Source organism: Urocampus carinirostris, chromosome 17, assembly GCF_059441175.1.
Source record: "Urocampus carinirostris isolate Australia breed hairy pipefish chromosome 17, RoL_Ucar_1.0, whole genome shotgun sequence".
Lineage (NCBI taxonomy): Eukaryota > Metazoa > Chordata > Actinopteri > Syngnathiformes > Syngnathidae > Urocampus > Urocampus carinirostris.
Genome location: NC_142365.1, coordinates 23282193 through 23300277, shown reverse-complemented (window position 1 = coordinate 23300277; position 18085 = coordinate 23282193). Strand labels below are relative to the sequence as shown.

General features: G+C 39.1%; 1 protein-coding gene across 1 annotated transcript; it reads left to right on the top strand.

Moving 5' to 3' along the window:
* Nucleotides 1-6792: 6792 nt before the first annotated feature.
* On the top strand, nucleotides 6793-17603 carry LOC148349569 (enkurin-like). Its single transcript, XM_088321828.1, has 5 exons — nucleotides 6793-7019; nucleotides 9010-9116; nucleotides 9186-9406; nucleotides 10581-10727; nucleotides 17080-17603. The coding sequence occupies exons 1-5, from the start codon at nucleotides 6946-6948 to the stop codon at nucleotides 17239-17241; spliced, it is 711 nt and encodes a 236-aa protein (XP_088177954.1). The 5' UTR covers nucleotides 6793-6945; the 3' UTR covers nucleotides 17242-17603.
* The last annotated feature ends 482 nt before the right edge of the window (nucleotides 17604-18085 follow it).

Below are 18085 nucleotides of genomic sequence, written 5' to 3'. Positions count from 1 at the left end.
CATTTCTCAATTGTTACGATGCACTATTCTTTTCATTATCGCAACATGGGCCAGTATTTAAGTAGTACTTTGTAAATGTTTTTGCCTACTTTCTCTAACAGTCTTGTTTTTTTCTTTATTTTATGTCTTTATCACATAGATTTAATACCCCATTATGTTCCTGTCCAGAGACTTTCTTCTGAAAATGCTGGTCTACTAGTGATCGCAAGAGCCAAGAAGAGATCCGCAGGTTCGAGAGCCTTCTCCATTAGGGCGCCAATGTTTTGGAATGCTCTTCCCCCTGAGATCCGATCTGCAACCTCAGTGAAACTGTTTAAATCTAAGCTTAAAACACACTTCTACTCTATAGCATGTGAATAACCTATATATCCTGTTGACGATATCTGTGTATTATTTGTTATTGCAACATCCATTGCAGCTTGGTCATCCTTGAAGGGGGATTACTTCATGTGCGGTCCCTTCTCAAGGTTTCTTCATTTATCTCATGTTGAGGTTTTTGAGTTTTTCCTTGCCCTCTTGTAGGTTTTAGATCAGGGGGTGGTGTCATAATAGTCTGTGGTTTGCAATAATATACAAATAAAGATGACTTTACTTGACTTGACTATTTACAATGAAGTGGCACGTCTAATCCCGTTGCATACATTGTCTCAATGTTGATATCAATGACAATAAAGACAATTCAATTTAATTTAGTTCAATATAAGTGTCGAGTAGTTGTGAGATGTCATAAAAAAAGCGTTTTTGCGTGTTCTAAAAGACTAGCTTGAAATGATGACAAACCTCTGTCTGCACACTAGTGACACATTTACGCAACTATTCATAATTATCAAGCCAGAATCTAAGATGAGCTATTATTAGACACCTCATTAGGTTGGCTGCCAAATTTGCTCTCAGTGGTGGGTTCGTTATTTTCCCGGTGGGTGAGAATGTGACTTTCACAATAGGTTGATGATTTAACTGATTTTGAAACCTGAGTGACTGAAATGTTCCAAAAAAATTATACTTTTTTTATGCATCCATCCATTTTCTGCGCCGCTTATCCTCAGTACGGTCGCGGGGCTGCTGGAGCCCATCCCAGCTATCTTCGGGCAGTGGGCAGGGGACACCCTGAACTTGTTGCCAGCCAATGAGAGGGCACCCAGAGACGGCCAACTCACTCGCTCATTCACATTCTTTTTTAATTCCCAGCCTTTTTTTTTCTCATCATTAATTTCGAATCCTACTACCGTATCTTCCAGATTATATGGCCCACCTGATTATAAGGCACACTCTCAAAATTTCCCTCTGTGAACTATTTCATATATAAGGCGCACCGGACTCGATAATCATTGAAATAAAACTACCGGGTGACATCAAAGAAAAAAAAAATCATGGAATAAACATATCTAATAGAACACAGATATCAGGCAATCGGATATCACAACTTGATTGGTTCTTAAATGGGTTACTGTATGTAGAAGCATGCTTTCCTGATTTCATTTACTTCATTTCTGGTTTATAAGGCGCACTTGATTATAAGGTATACTTTTTTTGGGAATAAACTCAAACGGGACCTTTAATTTAACAGAAATGTAATCAAGCTACCTCGGTCGATGCGGGTGTCTTGCAGCTGAAGCTATCTGACAGGCCGTTATAGTAGATGTGTATAAAATTATTTCACGGGACGAATATAATTATACGCCGGGCCAGATGTGGCCTGCGGGTTGTGAGTTTGACACCTATGGCCTGGAGGAAACCCATGCAGGCACAGGGAGAACATGCAAACTCCGCATGGGGGAGGCCTCGGAAGCTGGAATTAAACCCTGGATCGTCCCAGCCGCGGTGCTACCCTATACATTTTCTAATTTTTCTTTTTCTTCTGATTAAGATGATCACTTATAATAGGGCTGCAACTAACGATCAATTTCATAAAGCGTTCCAAACATTTTCTCAACCGCATCAAGCTTTCTTATTCCAATTTGAAAAGAAACGTCTCGCCTTTTCTTTCCACTTTACACCAACCATAACGAATGGATGCACGAGATATTAAACAATAAAAATGTCAAAGTTCTTACAGCATAAAATGTTTACACACAAACTAGGAGGAGGAGGCGGATTTTTTCTTTGGTGTGGATATCATGTAACCTCCCACAGCGCCACGCACCAGTAGTGGCGGAAAGAAGCACTACAGTAATGTCAAGTACTCGGAAAAATTTGCACACAATTCAAAATCTAACTTACAGCAATGTCCGGATATTTTTCATCATCCCGAAAAAATGTTCGTATTTACCGTTTTCTGTAAGTCGAATGGTCGTAAATAGGGGAGCGTCTGTAGATGAAAAAAATTATCATAGCTTTCTAATAAAAGCTGTCTTGACGCCCTCTGCTGGATCATAGCGGTACTACAGTTCCCAGCGTAACAACGAATTTGGTGAGCACTCTAATTTGCATTGATTTAACGTTTTTGGTGGCTCATAAGTCTCGTGATACAACGAATGAGTTGCCAAAGATTTTAATCGATTTTGAGTAATATTACTGTTATGCTTATTTAAAAAGAAAACAAATTTACTTTAATCACATAGTAAAATTTGTTGTGTTTGTGTCAAAGTACGCAAAGTTTTGGATTAAAAGCTAGCTTTTCCAGTCGTCCTCTGAAGTGTGTTTTCTCGATCGTTAATTTTCCGATGAATGTCCCTGCGCGAAAAGACGGTTTCCCCCGAGAATTCAACATGACGTCATGGAACGTCGGAATGACGTCAAAATATTGTTTATAACGTCGCGAAAAATAATCCCAAACCACAATATCATCAAAAGTGTCGACTGATGTGAAAGAAAGTTGAAATGGTGCTTTCTGGTGATGGATGTTGCAATTCAATTGAATGCGTATCTAAATCAGGTCTGTGTTTCACACAGAGACAATTTCTTCCAAACAAATCTTGCTGACGTTAATGCAAGGTTAATGGTCTCTTCTTTTTTCATTTCCTGCGTTAAACGATTTCCGAGACCATTTTCCCACCCATTTATTTCAAATGCTTCATAATAAAAGGGATATTTTGAGTGTTTTTCATGAGGTTCCCTTGACATTTATTTCAGCAATTTTCTTGAACAGGATTTTGTTTCAGCGCGTACTTGTTTCAGTGCCTCCTAGTGGTGAAAACAAAAACGTCATTGTTTAAAAAAAGACACAGAATATTGATTTAACTCTTTGAGGGTCAGCCACAAGCCTTTTTTGTAAAAAAAAAAAATCATTGAAGGGACAGTGTGTAATATTTTGTGCCTCTTCGTGGTACATGAAACCTTCATTTAGTAAAGAAAAGAAAGGAGAAAAAAAGAGAGAAAAAAAGAAGGAAAAGGGAGAAAGTAGAGAAAATAGAAAAGAAAGATAAATATGGAGAGAAGGAAGAAAAAATGAAAACATGTAAAAATAAATAAACGAGATGTAAAAAGGGGAAAAGGGAAAAGATATAAAAAAGAAAAAAAAGGGAATAATACAAAATGAAAGAAATAGGGACAGACTCAATGTGACGAAGACGCACCTTATTACTTTGATAAAGGAGAAAAATAGGGAAAAAATAAAATAAAACAGAAAAAGAATAGAAAAAAAGAAAACAAATGTCAAAAGAAAAAAAAAACAGAAGAACGAAGAAAAGGGAATAAGACGAAAAGTAGAATTTAAGAAAAGAAAAAGGAAAAAAAGAAAAAAGAAAAGAAGAGAGAAAATAGCCATTGCTGTGTTCTTTTTGTCTTCGTTACTCTCTTTTTCTCCGTTTTCATTGTTTTGTTTTCTTTTCCCCTACTTATCTTTTTCTTCCCGTTTTCTATTTTGCCCCTTTTCTTATTTTTTATTTCTTTTTTAAAAATCCCCTTCTTTTTGTCTTCCTTCATGAAAGGCAGGATACAAATGTGAAGAAAAAGTCCGTTTTCTCCCTTGGACTCATTTTTAGTTGCACAACACATTACAGCAGCATCTAGTTGGCAAATATCAAACACTGTCTCTTTAAGAATTGCGGAATATTTTTTTATCAGCGCTTTTTGTGTGGAAAATCCTGTTTGGCCCAATTTCACCCAGACCCTAGCTTTAGCAGCCAGCCCCCAACTCAGTTGAGTTTGAGACCCCTGCTCATTTTATGTCAAATAAATCAAAATGTATCCACCTACTAATATTTAAAGAAATACAAATTTCTTCTCATGAGTCAAATCAATATTGTTTTTTTTAGATAAATTGTGGGGTTTTACCACCAGGAGGCGCTGAATAATACACACTGTCCCTTTAAAGGACGTGACTTGAAACGTCGGTGGACGAACGACTGGGTCAGAATTCTAATCCTGAGTCTCAGATCCACTGGCTGTTATTTTAGCTTTGGATTTAGCGCTATCTAGCGTCTAATAAATCGTTATGCAGCGCGGACTTCTTTTACTAGTCATTAGGTGACCTGACTCCCCAATTCCAACACCTAATGAAGCAGAGGCGATAGATGTGAAGTGTTAGTTTTCTTTTTAGCATTTTTTTATTTCAAAACGTATTCTTAAGCAAGATTATTTTGTTAAAACAGAAGAAGTGTCTGCTTCGATGAATAGATAAATATAACCAGGGCCGTAGCCGCGAAACGTACATAACGCGCACTGCGTAGGGCAGGGGTGTCAAACTCGTTTTAACTCAGGGGCCACAAGATAGAACAAACATTCTCCCGGGGGCCGGATTAGTATATTGAGGAGAAACAAAAAAAGAGAGAAGGAAACAAGACAAAGAGAGGGAGAGAAAAAGAGAGTCTGGGACAAGGAAAGAGAGAGAGAGAGAGAGAGAGAGAGAGAGAGAGAGAGAGAGAGAGAGAGAGAGAGAGAGAGAGAGAGAGAGAGAGAGAGAGAGAGAGAGAGAGAGAGAGTTTCCATCGTAGTATGTTTGTCATATTTCTTTAGTATTTTCTTAAAATTCAGTTGTCTTTTTTTAGTATTTTTAGTATTTTGGGAGTAAACAATTCTCTAGTAGTATTTCGTAATAAACTATTACCATAGTCGTATTTTCCTAGTATTTCTGTATTATTACAGTAGTTTTATGATTATAGAATTTTTGTAGTATTACTGCAGTATTATTTGTTTTATATTTTTGTACTATCTATGTTGTATTTAGTAGTATTTGCATTTTAGAATGTTTGTTGTATATCTGTACTACTTCTGTAGTATTTTTGTAGTACAGTGTTACTGTAATTTTATTTTTGTAGTATTTTTGTGATATTTCCATTGGAGATTTTTTGTAGTATCGCTATAGGTGTAATTTGCAGTATTTATGTTTAAACCTCTTATTGTAGTATTTTTGGAGTAATATTTCTTAAGTAGTTTTTTTTCTATTACAGTATTTTGTATTGGAATATCTTTTAGTATTTCAGTACAAGTATAATTGATGTATTTCCAAAGCAGTATTTTAGTAGTATTTTTGTAGATGTTTTTGTAGTATACCCATAGTAGTATTTTTGTCATATTTCTTTAGTATTTTTGTAATGTTCAGTTGTCTTTTTTGTAGTATTTTTTGAGTAAACAATTCTGAAGTAGTATTTCATAATAAACTATTACTAAAGTAGTATTTTTGTCGTAATTGTATATCCTAGTCTTTTAATTTTCAGAATGAAAGCAAACTCATGTGAGGCCCCTGTTTTTAAGCACCATATTTGTTATTCAGTTTTGGAGTTATGTAGTATTTTTGTTGTATTTCTGTAGAAGTATTTTTGAGTGGACACACAGTGACGTTGGGAACAATGTTGGCACTCAAAAAGTTAACTACTCATGAGGGCCACCTAGTGGTTGCGGGGCCCTAAGCAGCCGCTTATCTCGCGTATGCCTTGACGGCTCTGGGTGCTAGTCACGACCAACAGTAACTCTTGTGTGAATGTTTATACAGGCTGTTAATTTGTTATTAAATTGGCAACGAGACTTAATCAGCGACTGAGTGCTTCATTGTTTACATCGAGAGGGAATCGAGCGTAGGGAATATAAGCCCTTTTCGAACATATTTTGTAACAAACATTATTTTGTTGTTGAGTTATTGTTTTTGTTCTGTTATTATTTTAATGTTCAAATAAAGTTTTCATTCATTCATTCATTACAATAATTTGTCACTTCCGGTTTTAAACACGTGCCTGTTGTTTGTTTTTTTAAGATCGTATTTTGCCCGTAGAAAATAAATAGCGATATAACATCTATCACTTTTAAATATTTATAGGTTGAATTGTATGAATCATTTCGTATTTTGTAAAAAAACAGTTTGTAATGCCAAGGAGATTAAATACATTACTTTTTAGTGAACAAATTTATGACAAATACATGTTAATTTCATAACTTTTTGGTTTGAACAATTTTATTCACACTATTAAGAGCAAATAAACACGGTTTGAACAATTTTATCAGCAATTAAGCATATTCACAATTTCGTTATATCTGACAATATGACGTTTTAACAATTTTTTCCCGACATTTTTAACAGCAATTAAACACACAATTTCATTATATCATATCACAACAATATGAGTTTTTATCGACACTTTAAACAACAACACATTAGAAGGTAAATATTTTCGGTTTGAACAAATGTATTGACACTAATAACAGCAAACATATAATGTGAGGTTTGAACAACCCTTCTTGACAATCTTAACAGCAATCAAGCATATTCACAATTTTGTTATGCAACATCTTTGTTGGTGTCAATCGATCCGTCCAGGCCAAAGTCGATTGTTTTTTGGTCTGAACAAATCCAACTTGCAGCCCTTAATACACGTAAACTCACTATGACGTCACGAGGTGGCGCGTCGAGCCTTCATACATAGACGGGACAGTGCGTCGTCAAACGTGATATTGTTTGATTCTGAATTTTGAGATTTTTTTTTTGCGGCCTATACTGTTGGACTGTCTTTGGATCAGAACCGACGAGCTCACTCGCTTGTTCGAGTGCTTGCTTTTGGGGAGTTGAGGTGCATGGGTGAAATGTACCCGCAGGACACAATTCCTAATTTCATCGACAAGAATGTTGTCATGGAGAAGCCAAAGAGGTAAGTTTTGTGCAAAATGCATTCATTCAAATAAGACCAACATGGTTATAATTGTTGTATATTGTCGACAGCAGGGGTCTCAACTAATCGTGTTACTATTGTGTCGTTACTATGTTATTAACAGGTATATTTTTAGAAGTAGGGTTGAATAGACTCATTTATTTACTAAAATATAATAGAAAATCAAAATGACCCAGCACTGGTGAGCTATTTTCAGAACAGGCCCGCAGGAAGGCACCTCAGCTGTCCTTAGTGGGCACCAGGTTAAAGACCTCTGGTCTAAACGGTCGGTCTGGACACATTTTTGGGTTAAAAGATTTTGGTGGAAAATATAAAAATTTTCATTTTTCTACTTTAATAGTGGACTGGCTATTGTTGGGAATTAAACTATTAAAAATGTAGCGTTGACCAAATTGTTCGAATTAGTTACCTGACTCCATTAACCAAACATAACCTTTATTTACCCAACAATGCATGCTCGTTTCTTTTCGGGAAAATATGGGCAAGAGACCGGCATTTCCACACAGGGGCAGATTTAATTTCTTAAATAATAAACTAAGTGAATTCCATCGTAGTAGCCGAATTATTGTCGCTCTTCGTCGAGCCTCTTACTCGATTGTCCCTCGTGATTGATCTCCTGAAGTTCTTCTGCCCACGTCTTTTCACCAGCTGGCGTGCCGGTTCCTCCCATAGGCGTGCTGACTCCTCCCCTGGGCGTGCCGACTCCTCCCATGGGGCGGGCCAGATGCCACCTTCACCAACTCCTCGCCGAAGGGCGTCGTGATGTCTAAAAAACTCATAACAGCAGAGTTTATCAGAACAACTTCTCCAAACAATGTCTCCCCTCCTGCGCCACAGAGGCGCCTCTTGCGTCAGCCCTTGTCCCAGTTTCTGCTGTTTTCTGTTAACATCATTCTCTACTAGGTTACAATGACCTCGCCCCACAGCTCAGCCAGTGAATATCTTTTGCATTTAAAGGTAATTTGTATTTGATCGTAAAAAATCCCTTATAGTCAAAAATATATAAAATCCTTCACTAGTCACCGACTGTTGAAACGATTAGTTGAATAATCAAGTGTCGGGTTAATTTAATTAGGCAGCATATAATAACAAACACAAGAAAATGGTTACCGTGAATAATATATCTTATTGTAAGTCCTGTACTGCAGATTCATACTAAAATTAAAGATCAAAGCACAAAAATCTAAAGACAAATAGGCATTGAACTCGGTCAGTAGAGATGTAAATCCATGTATAAACCCCTGTCCATTTTTCAGAGAGACAGAAAAATAATTAATTATAATCAAGTTTACATTTTTTCAAATGCCTTTAAACCAAGAAGAGGCTCATTAGCAGCAGTAGAACAGTAAATAAACAAATATAATGGCGATTTTGTGAAGTACATTCAGTGTTCAACTTCAAAGTCTGTCACAAGAACTGAACAATTATCAAGAGTTTGAAATAAAACGGTCTTAATTGACCTTTGTTCTTCGGACGGCATGCATTTAATGTAAAATACGTTTGTCAGGTTCTGTCTGGCATAAATGTATTTGGGGTCATTGTCAGGCAGGGACATTGCCCTGTGATCCAGTCTCTGGAGGGAGGGGCTCATTCTCTGCTCCAGTATTTCACTGTACATGCTTGAGTTCATGTTTTCCGCAATGTAATGCAATTCCCCAACTCCAGAAGCACTCATGCAGCTCCAGACCATGACATACCCAACACCATGCTTGACACAAAACTGTACTCCTCTCTTGGTTGCTACCACACATGCTTCAGACCATCTGAGCCAAATTAATTAATATTTGTCTCATTAGACCAGAGGATATCTTTCCAGTAAGCCATGGCCTTTTCATTTTGTCAAAGCAATGTTTCTTCAGTGATGTTCTATTAAACATTATCCTAATAATGTAGAAATGTGTATTCACTTTTGTGACAGACTGTATGGCAGGTTTGGTCCGCTATAATTATGTGTTGTTTCTTTTCCCAGATATGTGTCCAGCTCCAGGCAAAATAACGTTACAACAACAGTAATCGAGCTGAAGCATCCAGCCAACTACTTGACAAAGTACTCCATCGAATCAAAGTTGCCCGATAGTGAGTTGGACCCGCCTTAGGTAGTTCCTCCATGTCTGAATCTTCTCACCGACTCACTCTTTTTTTCAGTCAAACCGCACCTCCGAAATGTTTACTGCACAAGCGGTACCAAGAAACCCAATTTGCCAGCCGGTACGTTTGTGCTGCCTGCCGGCTTACCGCCAAAAAGAATGTTTGCAACCGTGCCGAAAGTGGTCAAGCAGCCCATGTGCATCGTCGACTCGTACAGGGGACACAAAGAGTACCACAACACGCACTCGGGACTTGTGCCTGTGTACGTTAGGAAAAAGGTATTTCCCTGACACGAGTCCATGCAAGAACATTCAGACTTATTTTTTGGCTTGGTTTTTTAAGGGGGCTTGAAATCCATAAAAATGCTTGAATTTTCATGTTTCATTTTCAAGGAGTGAAAAGTGGGTTGTAAATGCTTGAAATCTTTGCCATGTTTCTCAACAAGTGTGCCCTGAAACCGAAGCCGACAGTGCCCTCTGGGGGCTTCACTTTGCTATTGCATTTCTCTTTCCCTCTTGATTAACGACAGCCGGCATTAGTTTGTATGGCATTGTCCTATTAACTCCATCTCCCCCTAAACACGGCACTAAGAATGTGTATAAATGCAAGGATTACATTGCAATTATGGACATTTACTATAGCCCATGCAAAAAAATACCTAGCGTTTCCCAGTGGTAAATTGTAATGGGAGGAAATTCATGCAACTGACAATGGGAGCTACATATTAGCGTAACCACCTATATGGGGAGAGATTTGAAAAACCACATTTGTAAATCGCATGTCAAGAACCGGAACAGGAGGAGAACCCAAATGCTTGACATTTCTCACACAAGCTTTTATTTTATGGGAAATGGGGCCGTCATGCACGTTAATACAAAACGTCAGTCATTCGGCGATCGCTGGGTGAAGGAAGAAAGACTGGCGTGGAACAACAGAAAGCAAGAGACCAACGAGATCGATACCAGTTACACGAGCCGATACGAGAGTGATGATGTCGATACCAGACAGAACGGGATTGAAAGGATTGATAACAGATATAGGAGACTGGAGACAGATATCAGACAGGACGAGAATGACGGGCACGATACCAGACACTGGAGACCGTAGACTAAAATCAAAACAGGACGAAATAGAGTCAAAAACCCACATCTAGGGGGTGCAGAGGTTTGTTGACGGACTGACAAAGGGTGAGTGAGAGCACTGAGCTTAAATAAATGGGAAGCCATTCTGTCAATGAGCCGCAGCTTGCGCCACATGGGCGTGGCCAATTGGGCGCCATGGGCAACCGTGACATCACAGATATATTTTTGGTTTTGCAAAACACATGATTCACACCGGATTTCTATCTTTAATGCTACTCGAGAAATCAAAAATTGGCTTTGAAATTCTTGTAAAAAGTGCTTGAATTTGGCCATGAAAAAGGTGTTCGAACCTTGTTTTTTTAAATTGCAGGATTATGGAGAAGTTCCTGGTTATCTGCTACGACGTAAAGGAAAGCATCCCAAAGCTGCAGGAGAGGAGAGTATTACCGATGAGGTGGAACCGGAAGAGACAGAAATAGAAAACCTGACGAACAGGGATTGTCGGGAAGTTATTGAGGTAAGTGATCACAAAATACTTTTTTTATAACCTATGTTAAAAGAACAGCATACTCACCATTTGATGTATGAGACCATCTCTATTCTCCCCTTATAAACGCATACCGATGCTTGACTTGATACAAGTATTTTAGTCTATTGCTAAACTGCCTCAACAGTCGTATTCGATTTCTGTTTTGCTAACATTTTGCACAAGCACTTGTCTTTTGTTTTTTTATATAGTCTAAATACAGAGTGTGTTTTGAGTGTGACATTGGAGAATATTATATATATATCTGGGCCATATCCCCCTAGTGGGATTGTATATTATAGTGCTCCCTAGTGATAAGAAAAAATACTAAACAAAAGAAGGGCCTGTTTAGTTTGAATTGTTGAAACTTTCAAAATGAGAGAAAAAGACATCAATGGTTTACTAACTTGCATGGCGAAAAGGAAGAAAAGCCTTCTCTAAAGGCCCTCCCATGGATCTATCTATCTATCTATCTATCTATCTATCTATCTATCTATCTATCTATCTATCTATCTATCTATCTATCTATCTATCTATCTATCTATCTATCTATCTATCTATCTATCTATCTATCTATCTCTCTCTCTCTCTCTCTCTCTCTCTCTCTCTCTCTCTCTCTCTCTCTCTCTCTCTATCTATCTATCTATCTATCTATCTATCTATCTATCTACAGGGAGTGCAGAATTATTAGGCAAATGAGTATTTTGACCACATCATCCTCTTTATGCATGTTGTCTTACTCCAAGCTGTATAGGCTCGAAAGCCTACTACCAATTAAGCATATCAGGTGATGTGCATCTCTGTAATGAGAAGGGGTGTGGTCTAATGACATCAACACCCTATATCAGGTGTGCATAATTATTAGGCAACTTCCTTTCCTTTGGCAAAATGGGTCAGAAGAGGGACTTGACAGGCTCTGAAAAGTCAAAAATAGTGAGATATCTTGCAGAGGGATGCAGCACTCTTAAAATTGCCAAGCTTCTGAAGCGTGATCATCGAACAATCAAGCGTTCCATTCAAAATAGTCAACAGGGTCGCAAGAAGCGTGTAGAAAAACCAAGGCGCAAAATAACTGCCCGTGAACTGAGAAAAGTCAAGCGTACAGCTGCCAAGATGCCACTTGCCACCAGTTTTGCCATATTTCAGAGCTGCAACATCACTGGAGTGCCCAAAAGCACAAGGTGTGCAATACTCAGAGACATGGCCAAGGTAAGAAAGGCTGAAAAACGACCACCACTGAACGAGACACACAAGCTGAAACGTCAAGACTGGGCCAAGAAAAATCTCAAGACGGATTTTTCTAAGGTTTTATGGACTGATGAAATGAGAGTGAGTCTTGATGGGCCAGATGGATGGGCCCGTGGCTGGATCGGTAAAGGGCAGAGAGCTCCAGTCCGCCTCAGACGCCAGCAAGGTGGAGGTGGGGTACTGGTATGGGCTGGTATCATCAAAGATGAGCTTGTGGGGCCTTTTCGGGTTGAGGATGGACTCAAGCTCAACTCCCAGTCCTACTGCCAGTTTCTGGAAGACACCTTCTTCAAGCAGTGGTACAGGAAGAAGTCCGCATCCTTCAAGAAAAACATGATTTTCATGCAGGACAACGCTCCATCACACGCATCCAAGTACTCCACAGCGTGGCTGGCAAGAAAGGGTCTAAAAGAAGAAAAACTAATGACATGGCCTCCTTGTTCACCTGATCTGAACCCCATAGAGAACCTGTGGTCCCTCATCAAATGTGAGATTTACAAGGAGGGAAAACAGTACACCTCTCTGAACAGTGTCTGGGAGGCTGTGGTTGCTGCTGCACGCAATGTTGATCGTGAACAGATCAAAGCACTGACAGAATCCATGGATGGCAGGCTTTTGAGTGTCCTTGCAAAGAAAGGTGGCTATATTGGTCACTGATTTGTTTTTGTTTTGTTTTTGAATGTCAGAAATGTATATTTGTGAATGTTGAGCTGTTATATTGGTTTCCCTGATGAAAATAAATAATTGAAATGGGTATACATTTGTTTTTTGTTAAGTTGCCTAATAATTATGCACAGTAATAGTCACCTGCACACACAGATATCCTCCGAAAATAGCTAAAACTAAAAAAGCCCCACTCCAACTTCCAAAATATTCAGCTTTGATATTAATGAGACTTTTGGGTTCATTAAGAACATGGTTGTTGTTCAATAATAAAATTAATCCTCAAAAATACAACTTGCCTAATAATTCTGCACTCCCTGTATATATCCCTTGTGCACATGGCAAAGTGATAGAGAGGAGACCAAGTATTAATACTATCACATAAAATCATTTTTTAACCATTTTTGCCATTTGTTTTGCCTCAATGGTATTTACAAAAAAATGGCAGTGGCGATATAAGAATATATGGATAGGCCTACATCATTTTTGTTTCCTCATTTATTACAAGAGTTTCAATACTGTATCGATGGACGCAACAAATAAAATCAACCCTTTTTTTCCTTCTAGACCTTTTTCCAAATTTTTGAACCCATTGCGGCCAACAACGTAAAAAGACCTTTAGAGGGAACTTACATCATTTTACATTATCTGGCTGCGACGGGTACCCCAATGATACAAATCCTTGCAATAGGCTGGGCAAAAAAAAAAAAAAAAAAATTTCCGACGTAAGGCTAATTTTTTTTTTCCTTTTTCAAATTCATCGTATATACACAAATGTAAATTATCTGCCTTTATATAGCGCTATTCAAGTCAATGAAAACCTCCCAAAGCGCTTTACAATCTACATTGCATATTATCGAATTTTATTGCAATATGTATTCTGTGTTGCACTATTTAGATATTCTATATAACACGCTACAGTGGGCACTTGCACGTCACATTGGGTATTTGTATATTGTATTCTCTTTGCTTTATTATTGTATTGTTCTCAGCTCAGGGATGCTGCTGGAAATGTGAATTTCCCTGTGGGAATGAATAAAGTATCTATCTATCTATCTATCTATCTATCTATCTATCTATCTATCTATCTATCTATCTATCTATCTATCTATCTATCTATCTATCTATCTATCTATCTATCTATCTATCTATCTATCTATCTATCTATCTATCTATCTATCTACAATCTGCTTCACACTTACCCATTCACACATACTCACATCACTTCAGTGTCTTGCCCAAGGACACTTCGACATACTGTATAACATAGAACCTGTGACCTTTTGATCGAGACGAGCGCTTTTTCTCCTGAGATACTGCAGCAGTATATTTAAGGCTATAAGGTGCATTGGACCATATGGCGAACCCCCCAAAAATAGGCTTTTGTGATACATTTTTCATATATAAGGCGCACTGGACTTTGAGGCGCATGGAATTAAAACGACAGTGAGAGGTAGGATTGTAAAATAAATGAATTAATTCAAATGAAATTTATTTATCTCATAAAACAAATTGACATTATGACAATTAATTCATCTCATCTCATCAGCTGCACCGCTTATCCTCAGGCAGTGGGCAGGGGACACCCTGAACTGGTTGCCAGCCAATCGCAAGGCACACAGGGACAGACAACTCGCTCGCTCATTCACACCTAGGGACAATTTGGACCGGCCAATTCACCTGAAATGCATGTCTTTGGAATGTGGGAGGAAACCAGAGTGCCCGGAGGAAACCCACGCAAGCACGGGGAGAACATACAAACTCCGCACAGTAATTCCGGTAGCTGGATTTGAACCCACACAGAAGGTTCCCAAGACCTTAGAACTGTGCCGCACACGCGCTAACCACTGCGCCGCCATGCTGCCCAATTAATTCATAACGTTTATTTTTCTGTCCTTTCTCCAAAGAAACCCCCTTTTCACCAGCTATACGGCTAATGGAGGACATCCCGAATAAGCAGACTTCTTTTCTTTCATTGCTATTTATTCAGACAATGGCCTCAACCATTATCCTTATAATCCAACCATTATATGAAACGCTTATCCTAATTAGGGTCGCGGGGGTGCTGTAGCCCATCCCAGCCATCCCCGGGCAGTGGGCAGGGGACACCCTCAACTGGTTGCCAGTCAGTCGCAGGGCACTTAGAGACAGACGACATTTTACTCGCTCATTCACACCTGGGAACAATTTAGACCAAATGTGGGAGGAAACCGGAGTGCAAGGCACGGGGAGAACATGCAAACTCCACACGGCGAGGCTGCGATAGCTGGACTTGAACCTTTGAACCTCTGCACCGTAACCCGTAAAAGTGTTCACCGTAAAAGCAAAGTACAAAATTGTACAGATATATTCTAAGATAAGACATGCGAACTACAATTTGAACAAGTGTATATAATTTTCCACGCAATGTTACCATAAACAAAAACGAAAAATGATTTGCAATGAGTGGTCGAAAGTTAGCATCTGAGCTGCCCTCCCAGTTTCCTTTTAGCAACAATGAACATGTTATGCCTTGGGCCGGGGTTACATTTTTCACATAGGGCCAGATATGCTTAGATTTCTTTTGTGTCTTAATACATGTAATAGACCTTTAATACTGCATTTTGTATTTCCTTTGATTTTCTCTGTGTGATATTAAAATTGGTTTGATGATCTGAAATTTATATGAAAATGTAAAAGGCGTAGCAGATTGGAGTTTAAGGCGCACTTTTAAAAATCTGCCCAATTGGGGGTTTTAGGTGTGCCTAATAGTCCGTAACATGGTTCTACAATGAAGAAAATAAGTCTTTGAACACCCTGCTATTTGGCTATTTCCCCCTCTTGGAAATCACAGAGGGGTCTGAAATTTTCATTGTAGATGCATGTCCACTGTGAAAGAGAGAAACTAAAAAGAAAAATCCAGAAATCACAATGTACGATTTTTTAACGATTTATTTGTCTGATATAGCTGTAAATAAGTATTTGAACAACTGAGAAAATGAATGTTAATAATTGGTACGGTAGCCTTTGTTTGCTATTACAGAGGTCAAACATTTCCTGTAGTCTTTCACCAGGTTTGCACACACTGCAGGAGGGATCTTGCCCCACTCCTCTACACAGATCTTCTCTAGATCAATCAGGTTTCTGGGATGTCGCTGAGAAACACGGAGTTTGGGCTCCCTCCAAAGATTTTCAATAGGGTTCAGGTCTGGAGACTGGCTGGGCCATGCTAGAACCTTCATATGCTTCTTACAGAGCCACTCCTTGTTTTTTCTGGCTGTGTGCTTCCGGTCGTTGTCGTGTTGGAAGACCCAGCCAAGTCCCATCTTCAATGCTCTGATTGAGGGAAGAAGTTGTTCCCCAAAATCTCACAATACATGCCCCAGTCAACCTCTCTTTAATGCAATGCTCTTCTCCTGTCCCATGTACAGAAAAACACCCCCCAAATCACCCCTGCGCTTCACAGTAACGATGGTGTTCTTCGGATTGTACTCTTCATTCTTCTTCCTCCAAACACCCTTAGTGGAATCATGACCAAAAAGTTATAGTTTGGTCTCATCTGACCACAAAACTTTCTTTCATGAGTCCTCTGTATCATCCAAATGGTCATATGCAAACTTAAGACATGTTCTGATTCAAGCAGGGGAACCTTTAGTGCCATGCATGATTTCAATCCATGTTGTCTTAGTGTATTACCTACAGTAACCTTGGAAACGGTGGTCCCAGCTCTTTTCAGGTCATTGACCAACTCCTGTCGTGTAGTTCCGGGCTGATTCCTCACCTTTCTTAGAATCATTGAGATCCCACGAGATGATATCTTGCATGGGGCTTCACTCCGATTGAGATTGACTGTCATGTTTTGCTTCTTCCATTTTCTAATGATTGCTCCAACAGTGGACCTTTTTTCACCAAGCTCCTTGGCAATTGCTCCGTAGCCCTTTCCAGCTTTGTGGAGGTGTACAATTTTGTCTCTGGTGTCTTTGATCTTCTCCATGTTACAAGTTAAAGTCTTATTCATTGTATGGGGTGGACAGGTGTCTTTATGCAGCTAACCACCTCAAACAGTTGCATCTGAATCAGGATGATACATGGAGTGCAGGTGGACGTCTAATGGGCGGACCATGAGGTCTTTCAGGTCATAATTCTAAATGATACGCAGGTGTTCAAATACTTATTTGCAGCTGTATCACACAAAAATATTGTGAAAAAAATCATGCATTGTGATTTCTGGATTTTTCTTTTTAGTTTATCTCTCTCACAGTGGAGATGCACCTACGATGACAATTTCAGAACCCTCCATGATTTCTAAGTAGGAGAAATGGCAAAATAGGAGGGTGTTCAAATACTTATTTTCTTCACTGTATGTCAAATATCATCTGCCAAAATAGTTACACAGACAAGTCAATGCCCTGTTTTTGATGTTATTTAATATTGATCTCCCCTGCAATGCTAGGATTTGAAGAAGAAACTTAACAAGCTGAACACGGCTTACCTGCGACTCCCGTTTGTCATTGACACGCCACACTTGAAGAACCGCAAGATCCGACTGGAGAAGGAGATGAAACAGGGAGAGAACGACATCCAACTCCTGGAAACCTTACTGCCCGTCAAGTAGCGCCTGAACAATCGCCTTGCCTTTACCCCAAAAACGAGCATATCAGTCTTTTAGAGGCTGGCCTCGATTTGAAGGGCCTCGACATTCCGCTTCGCCTCTGGCCGAATCATGCACTCATTTGCTGTACATGTTTGAAAAGTTAGAACTCCGGGTAATTTGTGCTGCCTGGGTTCGTTTGGGGTGCTTGAAATCCTTGAAAATGCTTGAATTTTACTGTTGTGATTTTATGGTTTGAAAAGTGCTTACATTTTGGGTGCAGTGCTCGTTAATGCTTGAAATTGCTGCCGTGTTTCTCGGCAGTTGGACTCTATATACCGCGCGTTAAATGAAGAAAAATAAAACGTGTCTGCTTAAAAATGAAAGACGAAAAAAGAAGAGTGTGTTCATGTGTCTCTAAGAAATGCACGTACTTGCACACGCGTCTTTAAAGAGCTGACTGAGGCTGCAATGATGACGCAAGCCAGGAGATGGCAGCAGAGTTCCAAATTCCGTACAGCTTCTTTAAACTTTAGAAGAATTGCACCTTAACTCATTCACTACCAATGACAAGTAAAAGGGTCGAAATCAGTTCTGAATAAAATGGAGAATCAACATCTAAAACCCATAATTGGGACTTAATTTAGAACTGATTTCTGACGTCTTTAGTCATCATTAGTAGTGAATGAGTTGAATACATTGTGAGTGTCGGTGGGATCAATAATAATAATGATAACTCATTGTCAGAACCCGAACAAATGGTAGACCCAATCGCGTAACATTTCACACCAAAGATTATTGGGATATCGAGGAAACAAACGCCAGCGATCCGGTGCTCGCTGGACAAGGGAAGCAAGCCGCTCACAGG